General features: G+C 44.7%; 1 protein-coding gene and 1 long non-coding RNA gene across 4 annotated transcripts in view; one reads left to right on the forward strand and one right to left on the reverse strand.

Annotated features, from left to right (window-relative positions):
* Nucleotides 1–1,445, reverse strand: part of NOCT (nocturnin) — a 29,276-nt gene extending 27,831 nt beyond the window's left edge. The window contains exon 1 of one of the 2 annotated variants that reach the window (XM_072788365.1): nt 1,268–1,445. In XM_072788365.1, the coding sequence (XP_072644466.1) occupies nt 1,268–1,430 (163 nt within the window). In that variant the 5' untranslated portion in view covers nt 1,431–1,445. Of the gene's footprint in view, nt 1–759; nt 887–1,267 lie in introns of those variants that run through there. The other variant, XM_072788368.1, reaches the window with a different exon arrangement.
* A 372-nt stretch (nt 1,446–1,817) lies between these two features.
* On the forward strand, nt 1,818–10,168 carry LOC140611651 (uncharacterized). 2 transcript variants are annotated; one of them, XR_012012740.1, is made up of 5 exons: nt 1,818–1,979; nt 2,929–4,542; nt 7,230–7,497; nt 8,098–8,310; nt 8,417–10,168. It is a non-coding gene; the product is annotated as an uncharacterized lncRNA (long non-coding RNA). The 2 variants fall into 2 exon arrangements; XR_012012739.1 differs by lacking the exon at nt 8,098–8,310 and having other exon boundaries at nt 1,824–1,979.
* The last annotated feature ends 9,059 nt before the right edge of the window (nt 10,169–19,227 follow it).

Below are 19,227 nucleotides of genomic sequence, written 5' to 3' on the forward strand. Positions count from 1 at the left end.
GTTGGACCAATGTCCTGGACGGTAATAACCTGAGCACAGCTAAAATACGTTTAGTGCAGTGAATTGCCAGTTTTGAAAGAGAATCTTCATTTCTCATATTAAAAAGTATCATTAGAGGGCTATCTCTGGGTGGCTCAGTGGTTGAGCATCTGCCTTGGGGCCAGGGCGTGACCCCGGACACCCCCGATGGAGTCCCACATCGGACTCCCTGCAAGGAGCCTGCTTCTTCCTCTTGTCTCTGCCAGTGTGTCTTTCATGAATAAACAAAAATCTTAAAAAAAAAAAAAAAGTATCATTAGGGACACCTGGGTGGCTCAGTGGTTGAGCTTGGGCTCAGGGTGTGATCCTGGGGTCTTGATGTCAAATCCCCCCCTCCCCTCCCCCCCCCCCCCCCCCCCGCATTGGGCTCCCCGCAGGGGGCCGGCTTCTCCCTCGGCCTGTGTCTGAGCCATGAATGAATCAATGAATCAATTAAAAAAAAAAAAGTATCATTAATTTGTATGTAATCTTTGGCCACAGTACTGTATCCTCGGGCGGAAGAGGAGGCAGCAAAAAAGGGCAAGTCCAGGGAATGTGATGTAGGAAATTGGCTCCCGACAAACGGAAGGCATCACCTTTACAAGATCTCAACCCAGGCACACAGGACACAGATGGACTAGGTGGGAGAGTGCAAGGCTCCGAAAAAAAATCCAAATAAATGTAATAGGAGTCAATGTGTGTTACCATATGGTGAACACGATTAAAAAAAAAAATCCGTACCATCTAAATCATGCAATTCCGTGACCAAACGAGTATCACCTTAGATGACTTTTGTACGCAAAATTCCCATGATTAGCACAATAAGCAGGAAAACCGTCAGACGCTAATCCGCGGCCAAGTCGGGAAAGCGATGCGCCCCGGGCACCGCGTCTGGGGCCCCAAGGGGGACCCGGATGACGCGCAAGGAGGGGAACGCGGGGACGGGGCGCAGGGAGGGCAAGGGGGGCGCCGGGACCCGGCGCGGGGAGGGCAAGGGAAATGCGGGGAGGGGGCGCGGGGACCGGGCGCAGAGAGGGCAAGGGGAACGCGGGGGGGGGGGTGCGCGGGGAGGGAACGCGGGGGGAGGGCGCAGGGACCTGGCGCGGGGACGGCAAGGGGAACGCGGGGAGGGGGCGGGGGGAGGGGAACGCGGGGAGGGGGCGGGGGGAGGGGAACGCGGGGAGGGGGCTCCGCTTCCCGGGCCTGACCCCCCCGCCCCGCCCCGCCCCGCCCCGCGCCGCGCACTCACCGGTCCGGGGATACGACCTGGCGGGGGGCGCCGAGGCCGCCGGGAGCCGGGAGGCCGCGGGCGGAGGCGAGCGGCGGCGCAGGCCGGGGGCGGGCAGGCGGCGCAGGCCGGGCGCGTCTCGGTGCAGCAGGGCGGAGCAGAGCCGCCGCGGGCTCTGATACATGCCGGGCGCCGGCGCCGAGGCCCCGCGCGGGAGGGGAGGGGAGGGGAGGGGAGGGGAGGGGAGGAGCGGGTCGGGCCGGGGCCGGGGCCGGGGCCGGGGCGGGCGCGCCCAGCGGGCTCTCGGGGCGCTCGGGGCCGCGGCGCTCAGGCTCCCGGCCGCGCGGCCCAGGCCTCGGCGCAGCGCGGGGCAGGCGAGCCCGACGGCGGCGGCGGAGCGGCGTCCCGCGGGCCGGCGAGGGCTGAGCGCAACCGGCGAGCTCCGCGCGCTGACAAAGCGGGCGCGACCACGCGAGGCCGGGAGGGGGGCGCCGAGGGGCCGGGCGGCGGCAAGACCCGGCTGCGGCTGCGGGACGCCGGGGGCGGTCCTCGGGAAGCGGGCGGGCGCCGGGCTCCGCGTGCGGTGGAGGCTGTGCGCGGCGCAGGCGGACGAGGGGCGGCGAGAGGGTTTTAAGGAGACGCGCCTCCCCTTCCGCTGGCGGCAATGGAACCGCCCACAGGCTGGGCGTCGGGAGCCGCGCGGCTGTGGCCCCGGGGACACGTGTGCGTCCAGGTGGGGGCCGCGTCCGCGCGAGCGGCAGGGGCGGGGGAGGGGTGCGGGGAGGGCGTGCGGGTGCGGGCCGGGGAGGGCGTGCGGGTGCGGGTGCGGGCGGAGGGGGCCCCGGGGAGGGCGTGCGGGTGCGGGCGGAGGGGCGGAGGTGTGGGCCGGGAAGGGCGTGCGGGTGCGGGCGGAGGTGCGGGCCGGGGAGGGGGTGCGGGTGCGGGCGGAGGGGGCGGAGGAGGGGGCCCCGGGGAGGGCGTGCCGGTGCGGGCGGAGGGGGCCCCGGGGAGGGCGTGCGGGTGCGGTGCGGGTGGAGGGAGCGGAGGTGGGGGCAGGGGAGGGGGTGCGGGCGGAGGGGCGGAGCAGTGGCGGGGTCCTGGGTCCCCGAAAGCCGCCGGTGAGGCCCCGTGGGTGCGGCCGTGCCGCGTAGGCCGGTGCTTCTCTCCTGGGCCGCGTTTTACTCACGCAAAGGGCACAAGGTGGCAAGAAAAATCAGGCCGCAAGGCTCTGATGGAAACCAGCGCTAGAAGATCCCCAAGCTTCGCAGTAGAGGTTACAACAGGCTTGAGAGGGGAAAAAGAAAGGAGAATTTGAAAGTAAAAAAATGTTCAAGAGAGGGGGGGGAAAAACCAGGCTCGAGGATTCCGGGAGGTTTCCTGGAACCGGCGTTCGAGTTGGGCCTTGACTGGGTGTAGGTTTCAGCACGGGGAAGGGGGGCGGGGAGCGGGGGTGCGGGTACCTGCGGAAAGGAGAGGAGCAGAGGGCCCGGGGCGTATTCGGGGAAACCCGGACTCTTAGTTCTGTGGGATGGAAGCTAAGGAGCCAGATGCATAGATGAACCCTAGTGTGGATGGCACAGGTGATACCAGGCGTTGGGTAGGAAACGTGGCTTGTTAATGTTTTGTGAGCTATGCAGAGATATGAGGGTCATTTTTATTTATTTATTTTTACTTTTTTAAAGATTTTATTTAATCATGAGAGACGCAGAGGGAGAAGCAGGCTCCATGCAGGGAGCCCGACGTGGGACTCGATCCCGGGACCCCGGGGTCACGCCCTGGGCCGAAGGCAGACGCTCAACCGCTGAGCCACCTGGGCTGCCCAAGGGTCATGTTTTAAATGGAGGTCTTGTGTCTCTGCCACATGAAAAGGCAGGAGAAAATAGACCAGCTGAGATGAAAGATCTTTCTAGATCAGCATCTGGTATTGCAAAAGAATGGATGGAAGAAGCATCTCCCATTGGGCGGGAAATGGCTGACCAGGAGTGGAAGCGGAGTGAGGGGGACGGTGACCCGAGACTGGATTCCTCTTTCAATGAGTTATGAGCCAGAAATGTTTTCTTGGTTTTCCCATGATTTCCCTGATTTCTCCTATCTTGTGGAATTGGAAGCCTTTCATTAGCAAGGATATTCAAAACATTTTTCAGACCCAGGTTATATGTCTAATACCCACAGGGTATGGATGAGTCACCTGGCACAAGTTGATCATAACTCTAGGAGATAATCTCTTTAGCAAATCCTTAAGTTCTCTTGGTCTCCATTTCCTTATCTATAAAACATAGAATCATACTTCAGTCATTACATGAAATAAAAGGTGATAAGAAAATTAGCCTATAAAAAGTGGGCTAATATACAATATAACAATATGTTGAACTAGAATCTAGGTAATGGGTATGTGGGTGTTCATTTACAATTCTTTTTCTTTTCCCTATGTTTGGAAATACTCATAATTTTTTTTTTTTTTTTTTGGAATTACTCAGTGCGGAAAAGTGCTCTGAAAAGTTAAAAGTGGGGATCCCTGGGTGGCGCAGCGGTTTGGCCCAGGCGTGTGTCTGTATGTGACTATCACAAATAAACAAAATTTAAAAAAAAACTAAAAAGTTAAAAGTGCTGTTCAAATATAAACTCATTAAAAGGATTTCAAAGGACAATTCTATGCTGGGAGTGCATCAGTACTATTATTTTTATGATATACTAAACCTGCCTATTTTAAACAATCAGAAAAACATAAGACCTACTTAAAAAATTCATCCAGTAAACATTTATTGAGTGCACGGTATGCCCCAGGCTCTATGTTAGGGCATGCAATAATGGACTGAACAGTCTGTTCACTGTTGAGTGGGTGAAACATTGTATAAACACAAAGATAACTACCCGATAGTAAATACAGAATCATGATAGGAGCAAGATACCATGGAGACACAGGAAATACCTAGTTGCCTGGAGAAGTCAGGGAGGCATTTGGAACAAGGTGACTTCTAAGCAGAAAGGGATGAGGGATGATATCCCCTGAGAAGAGCGAGGCAAAGAAAGGAGGGATGTTCCAGGAACAGCAAGTACCACGCTTTGATAAGGCTTGAGTGCAGGGTGCCCATACGGGAGTGGCAGAGATGAGGTGGAAGCAAGAACCAAAGTGTGAAGGGCTCTCAGAAGAGTTTGGACTTTATCCTGAAGGCTCTGAAGAACCTCTGAAAAAATAAGCAGATCGTTTGCACTATCCTGGTTGCATTTTTTTTTTCCCCCATGCCGTCAGCAGTGGGAAGATGGACTGGAGACCAGGGAAGAGTAAGAAAACGCAGGTAAGGAAGAGCATGTGCTGGGTCGGAATCCCAGGAGGAGAGGCAGGGCAAGGATGCCTATTTTTAAAAAACAAAACACAACACACAGGTGATTCTGACGCATATCTCTCTTCCTCTCTCAGCAAATAAATTGGGGGCAGTGATGGTGGAAAAGAGAAGGGTTTTAAGAACTATGATGGAAACAAACCACAGGGCTGAGTGGCTGGTTAAATCTAATGGTCGAGGGAGGAAAGGACAGAGTCTAGGTCTGACTTGGGTGAGGGTGGATAGCAGTACCAAATAAGGAAAAGAGGTGGAAATGCTGCTCTCCAGGGAGCACTGAAGGTCAGCACATATAATTGTGATGTGCTCATGGAACTCCCAGGTGGAGTCACTTTGTAGACAAATAAAAACGATGGACTTGGAGTTCATAGGGTCAGGGGCAAGCACTTTCAAGAGCTCCGGAGCTGAAGCCTTGGATAGTGAGGTCATCCACAAAAAGTCTTTTGAGTGAGACAGGAAAAGCGTGAAGGAGGAGATCCCTGGAAACACGTACCTTTAAGGATTGGTAGAAGGGAGACTCGACACCTGGTCAGAGGAGAACAAGGAGAGGTTGGTGTCTAAAAGTAAGGGGGCAAAAAGCTTTGGGGCACCTGGGTGGCTCTGTTAAGTGTCTGCCTTCAGCTCCTGTCATGATCTCAGGCTCCTGGGATTGAGTCCCTTCCTGCTCAGTGGGGAGCCTGTTTCTCCTCCCTCGGCCCCTCCCTCCAGCTTATAGGCTCTTGGTCTCTCTCTTTCAAACGAAATCTTAAAAAAAAGTTTCTAGAAGGATATAGTAATGATGAACGCTCCCAAGAAATCAAGGTGGGGACTGAATCCTTTGACAGAAGGCGGGTCTTTAGCTACTGTGAATAGTTGTAGACAGGCATGGGAGTGGTGGAGGAAATCAGATTGCACGGATTAGTGGGGCTGGAAGGCTGGAGGTCCATGAAAAACAATGGGATAAAGCCCCAAGTGAGTTTTCTTTGTTTCTTGATATTGGAGCAACCTCAAAATAGAAGCTGAGGAGAGGGTGCCCACTAAACATAGGAGACGTAGTTTTTCTGCTGTTAAGACTTTCTGCTTAGTGCCATTGTTGGCCTGGGAATTCTGTGACTCTGTCTACTAGCTAATCTCTGTTTACTAACATCAGCTGTCTGAAGCAAAGCTACACAAAAAGAGCACGTGTGAAGGCTGGAGGGCAAGGGAAATCTCTCTCCCTCTTTTTTTTTTCTTTTCCAGATAATCTCTATGCTCAACATGGGGCTCAAACCACCCCAAGATCAAGAGTCACATGCTCTATCTACTGAGCCAGCCAGGCATCCTCTCTCCTTTTTCTAATCAGACCATCAGTCCTTTTGGATTAGGGTGCTATCCTTATGACCTTATTTAACCCTAATTACCTTCCTAAAGGTTTTATCTCCAAATACAGTCATGTTGGGGGTTAGGGCTTCAGCATATGCATTTTGGGGGACACCAGTCTGTAGCACTGTCAAAGATCGGAAATACATCAGTTGGTTAGTAATCAAACAAAATGAAACAAAGTAAACAATGCTCAAGTTGTCACTTTAAGTTATTCTTTCATTTTTATTAACAGTTAATAAACTGAGTTCATTAATTTATTTTTAACTAGCCTCCACACCCAATGTGGAGCCCAATGCAGAGCTCGAACTTACAACCCTGAGATCAAGACCTGAGCTGAGATCAAGAGAAAGACACTCAACTGACTGAGACACCCAGGTGCCCCAATAAACTGAATTTAATAACAGATATTATCTTGAGCATATTTAAAAATGCAGAAAAATCTCAATTGTTTTAACTAGATTTTTTTATAGTTAATAAATTCATTTGAATATCTATGTTAGACTCCTTTGGAGTTTTTTTATTCATTATATGCTTTTTTCTCAGAAGGTCACACTTTTTGTAAGTTGTCTTTTCAGAGGCTGGATCATCAGGCATCCTGAGTCAGGAGAATGTGTCTCACATCTCCTGTAACTGCAAGCAGGTTTGATTGCTCTGGACCCCATAACTGCTGTGGGGCTGGGGTCTTGCTTCCCATAACATGCGTCTAGCTCGCAGCTGATGTGCCCTGAGCGCGCCAAGGTCAAAGGAATCAGGTTCCTGCAAAATGTAGGACTACTTTGAGGAGTAATTGAATTTGGCTCAGTAACTCCACACAGGCCTTATAAATTCTCTGAGAACGGCATTGCTGCCTGCCATCCCTTCCTCCTTTCCTCCCTGCCTGCTTTCTCTGCATCTTGCCTCAGACCTGCTGTAGGATGACCGCTCTCTCAGCCTCCTCCAAGTCTTTCCTGTTCCCTTCACAGACCTTGCCCTAACAAATCTTTTGCATGTGTTAAATGCCAGCTCCCAAATCTCAACAAGATGGAACTGAGTTTGTTGCTCACTGTTGCACAGGAGAGTTACCACCTGCAGAGAGCTTTGTTGTGTCCCAAAGGGGAAAGGGTGAGGCCTGTTTCTATGGAGATTTTGAAGTTTGATTTAAGGCAGGTCCACCAAGGAGGAGATCAGTCAGGTTCAATTTGTGATATGATAGTGATTTAGGATTGGTGGAAACGGGGAAGGATTAGCGAGGTTGGGAGAAGAGTGGTGGTAGGAAAAATGTCAACGGTTTCTATTAAAGAGTTGATTTTTCTTCTTTTCTTTAGGTTTATTTGAGAGAGAAATCGAGTGAGCACGTATGGACACACAGAGGGAGAAGCAGACTCCCAGCTGAGTGGGGAGCCCAATGCAGAGCTCCATCCCAGGACCCCAGGATCATGACCTGAGCCCAAGGCAGATGCTTAATCCACTAAGCCACCCAGACACCCCCAGTTGATGATTTTTCAAACAAGTTCCTGAATGAACAATAAAGTCATTTGCCCGGATAAGAGGCTTCTGGAATAGTACAGTTATGCCAATGAAGACAATGGAACAGTAAGTCAGGTTACTGTAGACTGGGGTGGGGGGTGGGGGTGGCTGGTTTAGGTTTCACATTCATTCATTTTAGGTTAATTACTTGGCCTCTACTTCTTGGAGGACAGACTTACACAGCTACAAATATAAAAGCAAATTTCAAAAACCTTTCCTTGTTTTCTTTGTCTCAGTAATGGACAAACTCTCGTAGCAGTCCATGACCAGAAATTAGATTTTAATCTTTTATTCTTCATGGCCTCAAGGAACCATCAGATTTCCTCTTTATTCCTGAATTGTAACATCCAAAGCTATTTCATGGTCTTACTCTTGCAAGGTAAGGTCCAATGATGCCATATGAAATGACTATTCCCTGCTTCCAATTTATGGGCCAAATATTCTTTTTCATGATTAAAATCAAAACATGGCGATTAGCTCAATAAGAAGCTCTTCTTATTCTTTAAAAAATAAGTACATAAAGCAAAATATCTCTTTTTTAAAGTCACCAACTTTTGTTACAATTCATGTATATCATAGAAAAAGGAATGTAGCAAACAGGGTAACATGAAGAAATGTTTTAAAACTGCAGGTTTGTACATGCTGCTCTGTTTACATCTGGAACAGGTTCTCCCTCACATCAGGCACAGCAGCTGCACTTGCCTGATGCCTCCTTGGCAGATGCAGCCCTGGGCATGCTTGGCACAGCCCATGGGGCAGCAGGGGCAGCAGCTCTGCTTACAGCATATGCACGAGTGGGCACAGATGCGGGAGCCACGGGGGGAGTGGGAGCAGTTGGAGTCCCTTTTGAGCCAAAGTGAGGAACAAGGCCCAGAGCAGGTAATGCTGAGAGACACTGGTGCGGCTGGAGGCGTGGTCCATTTCTCCCTTTTTTTTTTTTAAATGATTTCATCTATTTTTTTTTTTTTTTTTTAATTTATGATAGTCACAGAGAGAGAGAGAGGCAGAGACACAGGCAGAAGGAGAAGCAGGCTCCATGCACTGGGAGCCCGACGTGGGATTCGATCCCGGGTCTCCAGGATCACGCCCTGGGCCAAAGGCCCACGCCAAACCGCTGCGCCACCCAGGGATCCCTGATTTCATCTATTTATTCATGAGAGAGAGGCAGAGACACAGGCAGAGGGAGAAGCAGGCTCTCTGCAGGGAGCCCGAAGTGGGACTTGATCCCAGGACCCCGGGGTCACGCCCTGAGCTGAAGGTAGACGTCTGCTCAACCAGGTGTCCCCATTTCTCTGTATTTTTATTTTTTAATTTTTTTTGTGTTTTAATTTTTTTCCTCTTTTTTCTTTTTTTTCTCTTTTTTTTCCTCTGTGTTTTTAAAGAACATTCATAGTATGACTGAAATCTTCAAAGCTTTACAAAGAGGACAGCCCATTTAGTTCATCGGTTTGAGATTGTGTTTAGCTGATAAGAAACCTGAAATAACTGGCTTAAAACATAAAGATAGTGCTTCCTTTTTTTTTCTTATTTAAAATAGCATAGAAGCAGGCAGTCCAGGGGTTGGTGTGGTTGACCAAGAAAGAATTCACTGACCATTTAAGCAAACGGGGATTTTTTTTGGGCAATTAGAATTGTGATTCAGAGACAGATTCAGGTAGAAACCTGACTTGTGTTCCGAGGAAGAGGAAGGAGGAGCAGAGTTATGAAGATGAAAGGTCACGAATGCAATCCTTATTTAGGATCAGTGAGCCAAACAGGGATGTGAAAGTCGGTCAACTGGGATTGGTTGGGTTAATATGCAAAAGAGGAATTGAAACTTGTCCTCAGATTGAGTTGGCTCCTTTTGAAGTGAGAAATGTGAAAAGTCATTCAGGTGTCCTGGTGAGAAGAGAGTTAAGTCCAGGCTGAGAGCCTGCCCCTGGCAAAGGGTTCATAGTTTCTCAGGTGATGATTTGCATAAATTCCTCCCTTATGGCCTCCTGATCCATCGATCTATCTAATCTATTTAAAGAAACTGAAAACAGTTTAGGTTTTTTTTTTTTTCTTTTTAAGATTTATTTATTCATGAGAGAGAAAGAGAGGTGGAGACACAGGTAGAGGGAGAAGCAGGCTCCCTGCAGGGAGCCCGATGAGGGACTAAATCCCAGGACCCCAGGGTCACGACCTGAGCAGATGCTCAACCACTGAGCCACGGAGGTGTCCCCCTCCTGGTCCTATTTAAAAGAAACTCTTAGCTAGGCTTGCTTGCTCCATTTTGAAATCTTTTACATCTCCACATCACCTGAGATTGTGATTCTGATGATGGATAGTTGGAAGATAAGGATCCCTGCCTTTGGAGGAACTCATCCTTTAAAAGATTTTACACCACCCTGGAAGGAGCCCTCCACCCTTTCCCACATGATAGATGACAAAGACCTGATCAGATGACAGGCACATGTTTGATCAGATTAAAACACCCCACCCACAAGCTCATAAAAACCCCTAGACGTAGAAACTCCCCATGGCAACGTTCTTGGGTCCCATCCCTCTTTGGGAGCTTTGTACTATCACTCAATAAACTTTGTTCTGCGGCCCACACTCCGTCTGGTCCATCTCTTCATTCTTTGAAGCAGCGTGACCAAGAAGCACGGGCATCGAAGGAAACGAAATCCTGCAATGGGATGCCTGGCGGCAATGGGATGCTCGTTCTCTGTGTCTCTCATGAATAAATAAAATATATATTTTTTTAATCCTACAATGATTCCTTGTATCTTTCTGCTCTATCACCCACTGAATAGAGTTTCCAGCATTCAGTTTACCTCATTGTTCAAGATAGGGCTGTTGGAGCCATCACGTTCACACCGTAGGCAGGAAGCAGAAGGAAAACAAAGGACCACACCAGCTATTTGTTCCCATTTTCAAAGAGCTTTCTTTAAAGGACTTCCAACAAGTTCCATGTAGATCTCATTAGTCATTTGGCCACACCTGTCGGCCTGTAGAGAAGAGTAGAAATGAGGGCTTCTAGTGGAGCACATGGTCTTCAAACAAGCTAGAGAACCTGACATTAGATTGGCAACTAGTAGTTTCTGCTACACATGAGAACCGAGGAAGTGTGACTTTTATATTTGGAGTAAGCATGTGATACGTCATCAAAGCTTAAATTGTGTCACGGTAAATAATACCAGAGGATGGGATGAATATAGGAACATCCTCTTTTGCCCGTGCTGTTACAATCTGCTATGGAATCTAGCTGCTTGAGTATCAGAACTGATAATAATAATGACCAAAAAAATAAACTTCCCCTATTTCTTTTTTAATTTTTATTTATTTATGATAGTCACACACAGAGAGAGAGAGAGGCAGAGACATAGGCAGAGGGAGAAGCAGGCTCCATCCACTGGGAGCCTGACGTGGGATTCGATCCCGGGTCTCCAGGATCGCACCCTGGGCCAAAGGCAGGTGCTAAACTGCTGCACCACCCAGGGTTCCCAAACTTGCCCTATTTCATTTCTTTTTTTTTTTAAAGGCTTTTAAAAAAATTTTTTATTCATGAGAGACAGAGAGAGAGAGAGAGGCAGACATAGGCAGAGGGAGAAGCAGGCTCCATGCAAGGAGCCCTACATGGGACTTGATCCCAGGTCTCCAGGATCAGGCCCTGGGATGAAGGCAGCACTAAACCGCTGAGCCACCCGGGCTGCTGTATTTCATTTGTTCTTTTTTTTTTTTTCATTTGTTTTTAAAACAAATATTTAAGTGTCAGGCACTGTTCGAGATGCTTGAGATCTACCAATAAACCAAGATTCCTGCCCTTGTAGAGCTTAGATTCTAAAAAGGGTATATAGATAATGAACAATAAGTAACTATTTCTTTAAAAAAATTTTTGTTTGAGAGCAAGGTAGTGAGGGCAGGCTCCACGCTGAGCATAAGCCCTATGTGGGACCTCATCTCACAACCCTGAGATCATGACTTGAGCCTAAATCAAGAGTCAGACACTTAACTGACTGAGCCACCGGCATATGCCCCACTAAATATTTCAATAATGAAGACCTAACTTAGAAATTTCAGGTCTTAAATTATACTTTAGGACACTAAATCTATCTTAACCATCTCTATCAAATGACAAGACTACAATTTAGTAACCAATTTGATGTCCATTATTCAAGGGAAACCAATCTGTGTACGTCTAGGAAGTACAGTGCCTCAAGAGCGATGGAGTGCTCTTCCCGAGGGATTTGGTGCAAGTCTCACAGAGCTTTAGAAGGAGCAACTGAGAAACAGCATGATTGGCTAGGAGATCAGGGATTTCCTTATAAGGCTAGCAGGTTTGGTCTTCTAGGGTAAGGTAAGCTAGCTAAAGCTGAGTTGGATGGTTATGATTGGTGTACAGTGGGATTCCTTGACTGGTGTTTCTGGTCCATGCAGACTGACTTGAGTTTAGATTTGTGACTTGGACTGGGCCACTGGGTAACCTTCATTTTGTGGGTCCAGTTATATAAAGTAGATTAATGATATCACTACTCCATATAAGTGTAAATTGGTACAACTTCTTGACAAATGCTATGAAATGGTCATATCCTTTGATTCATTAATTTTAATTCTTAGGAATCAGAATCTACCGCAGGAAATAATCCTAAACACCAAAGGCTTTCTGCATAAAGATATTAATCTTTTTTCCCATTGTTTCAGATAGAGAAAAACTGGAAGCAATCTATCCGTCCAGTGATAACATAATGGTTAAATAAACCAATACCTCCATTGACATTAAATGATGTTTATGAAAACTACTTAATGGCATGGAGAAAAAAAAATGGCATGGAGAAATGCTTCTAGTGTTTAGTGACAAAAACCCAAAACACCTACAGTGCAAAATTATTGGAAGAAAATACACTGAAATATTAATAGTGATTATCTTTGAAGGTTGGGGTCCTTATCCCCCTACTTGGATACATTTTTTTCTTATTTTCTTGATTGGTCATTTATAAACAGGTAAAAATAAGAAATGAACACAATTACTGGAGACTGATTTATTGTTCTAAGGTGAGTACTAAGTAATTGACCTCCACAAGTATTGACCTCACATTGTTATGCATCTGTTGTCTTTCTTTTTTTATTTTTTTTATTTTTTATTTATTTTATTTTATTTTTTTTTATCTGTTGTCTTTCTGTCTATACAAAGATCTGCTATAAGTTTTTCATAATCGGCCCTGCTAATCATCTAAATAAATTGAAATCATATCAGATTTTGACTAGGTCTAAGGAGAAGAAGAAAACCAGCACTTCCACTGATGGAGTAGTCCAAGCTCCTTCAGTGTCACAGGAAGAACTTTCAGAGATTATCTGTGCAATCTTTTTTATTCACAAATGAGAAAAAAACAGAGGCCCATAAGGTTAGGCTGATAATAGCTAAACAGGAAACGGGAGTTAGGGTTACTGACTTCCTGAAAAATCAAGCCAATCTCTAAAGTCCAACCAGAGCTTCATGATTCAATTCCCCAGTACTGGCTATAATTTAAAAAAAAAAGAAAAAAAACAAGCTATCTGAGAATGCTGATGGTAAGGGGAAGCAGAATAACTAGCTGTCAACTCGACATTTGGACATCTGCTTGAATATGGAAACAGATGATTTAAGGTTTTCGTTTTAACAGCTTTTTTGAGATAAATACCATAACAGTTCACCTGTTTGAAGTATACAATGCAATGGTTTTTAATACATTTGCAAAATTGTGCAACCATCATGGCAATCAATTTTAAAACATTTTGATGATCCTAAAAAGAAATCCCATAGACACTAGCAGTTACTTCTTCATTTCTCCACAAGCCTATCCCCGGGCAATCATGAATCTCCTGTCTGTCTCTATAGATTACCCTATCATGGACAGTTCATATAAGTGGAGCCATGCAATATGTGGTCTTTTGGGGCTGCTTCTTTCACTTAGCATAATCTTTTCAAGATTCAGGTACTCATTCATTGTCATGGCCAAAAAAGTTCTATTATAAGGATATACTGCATGTTGTGTACCATTTCAGTTGGTATATTTGAGTTTCCACTTTTTGGCTATTACGAATAATGCTGTTGTGAACATGTGTGTGCCAGTTTTGTGTGGACATATGTTTTCCTTTCTCTTGGATTTATACATTAGAATGGAATGGCTGAGCCATATGGTGACTCTATATTTAGCCTCCTGAGGGATTGTCAGACTATTTTCCAAAGCAGCTGTACCATTTTACATCCTACCAGCCATGTTAGGAGAGTGCCTATCCGCCCACCCCCCCTTAGCAGCAAGTGTTACTTTGTTTGTTTATAGCCATTTTAGCTAGCGGGTATGAATTGATGTTTTATTGTTTTTGATTTGCTTTTCCCTAATTATTGATGACGTTCAGGGAAATGTTTATTCATATTTTTGTGCCCATTTAAAACATTTGGATGATTTGTCTTTTTATTATTGAGGGTTTTTTTTTTTTTAAAGATTTTATGTATTTGTTCATGAGAGACACAGAGAGAGAGAGGCAGAGACACAGGCAGAGGGAGAAGCAGGTTCCCCACAGGAAACCTGATGCGGGACTTGATCCCAGGACCCAAGGGTGACACCCTGAGCCAAAGGCAGATACTCAACCACTGAGCCACCCAGCACCCCTATTATTGAGTTGTAAGATTTATTCTTATATTCTAGATAGAAGGCCTTTATCAGATATAATTTCCACAACTTTTTTCCTATATTTTAGGGTTGTCTTTTCAGTTTCTTTTTTCTTTTTTTTTAAGTTTTACTGTTTTTTTTTTTTTTTTAAGATTTTATTCATTTATTTATGAGAGACACAGAGAGGCAGAGACACAGGCAGAGGGAGAAGCAGGCTCCATGTAGGGAGCCCGATGAGGGACTCGATCCCAGGACCCCAGGGTCATGCCCTGAGCCAAAGGCAGAGGCTCAACCGCTGAGCCACGTGTGTTCCTGTCTTTTCAGTTTCTTGATGCTATTATTTAAAGCATAAAAGTTTTGAGTTTTGATGAAGTGAAAAAGTATTTGTTTTTATCACTTGTACTAAGTGGTTTTGTATCTAAGAAACCATTGCCTAACCCAAAGTCACAAAGATTTACCCCTATACTTTTTTCTAAGAGCTCTGTAGTTTTAGCTTTTACATTTGGATCTATGATTTTTTTTTTTAATAATCTCTACACTCAATATGGGTTTGACCACTCACAACCCTGAGATCAAGAGTCACATGCTCTTCCAACCAAGCCAGCCAAGTACTCCTCTATGACCCATTTTGAGTTCATTTTTGTATATGGTGTTAGGTAAGGGTCCAACTTTGAATTGTCTTGGCACTTTTCTTGAAAATCATTTGACCATGGGACACCCAGGTGGCTCAGCGGTTGAGCGTTTGCCTTTGGCTCAGGGCATGATCCTGGGATCTGGATCTGCATCGGGTCCACATCAGGCTCCCTGCATGGAGCCTGCTTCTCCCTCTGCCTCTCTGTCTCTTATGAATAAATAAACAAATCTTAAAAAAAAAAAAAAAAAAAAAAAAGAAAATCATTTGACCATGAACATAGGAGTTTATTTCTAGACTTTCTATTCTATTCTATTAAATTATATCTATCCTTTTGCTAGTACCAAACTTTTTTTCTCTTTTCTTCTTTCTTTCTTTTTTTTCTTTCTTTCTTTCTTTCTTTCTTTCTTTCTTTCTTTCTTTCTTTCTTTCTTCCTTCCTTCCTTCCTTCCTTCCTTCCTTTCTCTTTTCTTTCTTTCTTTCTTTCTTTCTTTCTTTCTTTCTTTCTTTCTTTCTTCCTTCCTTCCTTCCTTCCTTCCTTCCTTCCTTCCTTCCTTTCTTTTTCTTTCTTCCTTCCTTCCTTCCTTCCTTCCTTCCTTCCTTCCTTCCTTCCTTCCTTCCTTCCTTCCTTTCTTTCTTTCTTTCTTTCTTTCTTTCTTTCTTTCTTTCTTTCTTTCTTTCTTTCTTTCTTTCTTTCTTCTTTCTTCTTTCTTCTTTCTCTCTCTCTCTCTTTCTTTTTTTTTTTTGAGAGAGGGAGCTGGGAGGGTCAGAGAGAGGAGGAAAGAGAGAGATTCTTAAGTAGGCTCCTACTCCCAGTTTTGAGCCCAACACTGGGCTCAATATTATAACTTCAAGTTCATGACCTCAGCCAAAATCAAGAGTTGGACACTCAACCAACTGAACCACCCAGACCCCTCAGACTGCCTTGACTACTGTAACTTTGTGGTAAGTTTTGAAATTAGAAAGTTGTGAGTCCTTCAGCTTTGTTCCTTTTTTTTTTTTTTAACTTTGTTCTTTTTCAAGATTGTATTGGCTATTGTTGGTTCCGTGAATTTCTATGTGAATTTTAGGATCAACTTAATTTCTGCAAAAAAGGCCAGTTGGGATTTCGATAAGAAATGTGTAAATCTAGGGATCCCTGGGTGGCGCAGCGGTTTGGCGCCTGCCTTTGGCCTAGGGCGCGATCCTGGAGACCCAGGATCGAATCCCACATCGGGCTCCCGGTGCATGGAGCCTGCTTCTCCCTCTGCCTGTGTCTCTGCCTCTCTCTCTCTCTCTCTGTGACTATCATAAAATAAAAAAATAAAAAAAAATAAAAAAAAAAAGAAATGTGGAAATCTGTAGATCAATTTGGGTAATATCGCCATTTTAACAATAATAAATATTCTGATCCATAGACATGGGTGTCTTTCCTTTATTTAAATGTTCTTTAATTTTTTTCAACAATAATTTTGCAGTTTTTAGAGTATAAGGACCACCTGATTTCGTGGAAAGAGCAATAGGTTTGGGATTAGTCAGGTCTGGATTTTTTTTTTTAAAGACTTTATTTATTTATTCATGAGAGGCACAAAGAGAGGTAGAGACACAGGCAGAGGGAGAAGCAGGCTCCCTGCAGGGAGCCCGATGCAGGATTCAATCCCAGGACTCCAGGATCATGCCCTGAACCAGAGGCAGCCGCTCAATCTCTGAGCCACCCAGGTGCCCCAGGTCTGGATTTTAATCCCAATTTTACCACCCAGAAACAGTGACATTGGAAAGTTACATAATTTCATGGATGTACATTCTTCATCTGACTAATGAGAATGGCCAAACCTATTTTACATTAAAGTTAGGGTTAGATAAGGAAAATACCCTTAGCAATTGAGTCCAGCACATAGTAGGTATTCAATAATATTAATTCCTTTGGAATATTACTCAGCCATTAGAAACAACAAATACCCACCATTTGCTTCGACATGGATGGAACTGGAGGGTATTATGCTGAGTGAAATAAGTCAATCAGAGAAGGACGAACATTATATGGTCTCATTCATTTGGGGAATATAAAAAATAGTGAAGGGGAATATAAAAAATAGTGAAAGGGAATAAAGGGGAAAGGAGAGAAAATGAGTGGGAAATATCAGAGAGGGAGACAGAACATGAGAGACTCCTAACTCTGGGAAACGAACTAGGGGTGGTGGAAAGGGAGGTGGGTGGAGGGTGGGGGTGACTGGGTGACGGGCACTGAGGGGGGCACTTGATGGGATGAGCACTGGGTGTTATGCTATATGTTGGCAAATTGAGCTCTAATAAAAATTAATTAATTGATTGATTGATTAAAAAAAACAAAAACCAAAGGATGGATTTAAAATTTTAATTTATTCTTTTGTGTGGCTTGGAAGCAGGTCCTAAGAAATAAAAAAATAAAAAATCACTTAAAAAATTATTAATTCCTTTGGGAAATTCCTCATAGCATTACATCAGGTCATGGTGTTACCCTTCTTTCCTTCCTTCCTTCCTTCCTTCCTTCCTTCCTTCCTTCCTTCCTTCCTTCCTCCTTATTTCTTTCTTTCCTTGGCTCCTTGTCCAATGTTGGGCTTGAACTCATGACCCTGGGATTAAGAGTCCCATGCTCTACCAACTGAACCACCTAGGCACCCCTCATGATCTACTTTCTGATTGATCGATGTCATTGTTTTATTTTTGTGTGGACCTGTTTTTAAAGTGTAAGTGGCCTGTCTACTCTTGTCTATTTTCTGCACCATGGTAGTCAGACCAATTTCCTACAATACCGTTTCCAATTATATTATACTCTGTTGAATAGCTTGCAGTTTTGCCCTGGTACTTTCTCTATAGAGTCTAAACATCTCCAACTTTCCAGGTCTCATACTACCCTGTCAGCATTCTATTCAGGTTAGTTTTCTCTCTCTAGAAATTAGACCAGAGATTCTATGTCATGTAGGAAAGCAAAGAGAGTTGGGATGCCATCTTGGGCTTTCTGCCACAGACATCTGTCCCTCCATCTCCACAATATGTGGGCAACAAACCAGGTTTGGACAATTGTAGGCAGCTAGACAATTAAGAGCATTCTGTCTTGTAGGCTTCAGGTTGCATGGCTCTATAATTAAGCAGAACTCCTCTTTATTGATCGTGAAGTAGTAAAATAGAGACTGTCTCAGTTATACAGACGATTGATAAGATTGGAAATTTAGAAGGTTAAAACCGATAGTCCAAACCAGCCATTCAAAATGTAAATAAAACAAAATGTAAATAAATAAGCAGAGAAAATATTACATTGCATTTATTAATATAAACATGATAGGATAGATCCTTTTGACTAGTTATCAGTCTCCAGCTGACCGAATCCCAAGCCTACCATGGCAACCAAAATTTATTTAAATCCCCAGTGTCCATCAGTGAAACCTATAACAATAAAAACAAAAACAACAGATAAACAACCCTATAACATTCCAGTTGGTTTAACGATTGGAAGTGTGGGTTCCACACTTCCTTGGAGGTGTTGTTTTGGGAATAAGAGACCAATTGAAAAGTTTCTCCCTGATTATCTCTCTAAGATACCGCAGTGGGCTTGGAAAGGTAGATGTGATTATTTCAGTCCAAACTAATGACTTCACAGGGCCTACATACTGACACAGATCCTCTTCCTAATGGACTCTTGTATAAAAATAGTCCTCCCACTCAGAGCTCCTAATTAATCTGGCCTGCAGTTTGTTCTGAGCACATATCCAGTTCTGAGTCTTGCCCCAACAACATTTCTGCCTCATGGTCATTATGTTTTACATATATTTCTCTTTGGCCTCTTTCCCAGTTAAGGAAATGTGTGCCTCAGCCCAGTCCTCATCTCCCACGCCGTGTATCATCAATTCTAAGACACAGATTTGATTTTTTTCCTCACATTTTAATACCTTGGAATTTGAGATGGTTTCTTAAGTCCAGTGAAATTTGATATGTACATTCATCAGAGGTATAATTATAACCAATCTTTTCCCAGATCTTTTTTGAGATCTGGTTTTGTTCACCTAATGCTGACCAGGAAATTTATGGTTTTCCTGCCTTTTGCTAAATCCTGGTTGGGAAACCCTATGACAGGGTCATCATAGAACCCAGAGTCTTGGATCCCAAAGGACAGAACTTCTATAATTTTCAGGATGTCTTAGACATTTTTTCCCAATGTCTAAATATTGTGTCTTCCAGTGCAGCAGATGCAAGGGTCCCAACCTTACTTTTTTATTTGGCTTAAATGTCATCTATTTGTAAAAGCCCAAGGCATTAGGAAGTGTAGTTTCCCATATATAATATTTCAGATGTTCCCTCCTCTGTTTCCCCCACCCAAACGCCCTGAAAAACTGTGTTAGTACTAAGGCAAACTGATTGAGCTGATTTTTATTAACATTAGAAAGTCTCTGAGCTACTTGTCCATATAAACTATAATCCATTTATCTCATTATAATCAAACTTTGGTACATGTTGCTAAGCTCTTTGCTATCTGTGCCCTAAAAAAAGAAATGTTTTTTATATATATCATTTGCAGATCTCCCTGTCAGATGTCTA

Source organism: Canis lupus, chromosome 20, assembly GCF_048164855.1.
Source record: "Canis lupus baileyi chromosome 20, mCanLup2.hap1, whole genome shotgun sequence".
NCBI classification, from domain to species: Eukaryota; Metazoa; Chordata; class Mammalia; order Carnivora; family Canidae; genus Canis; species Canis lupus.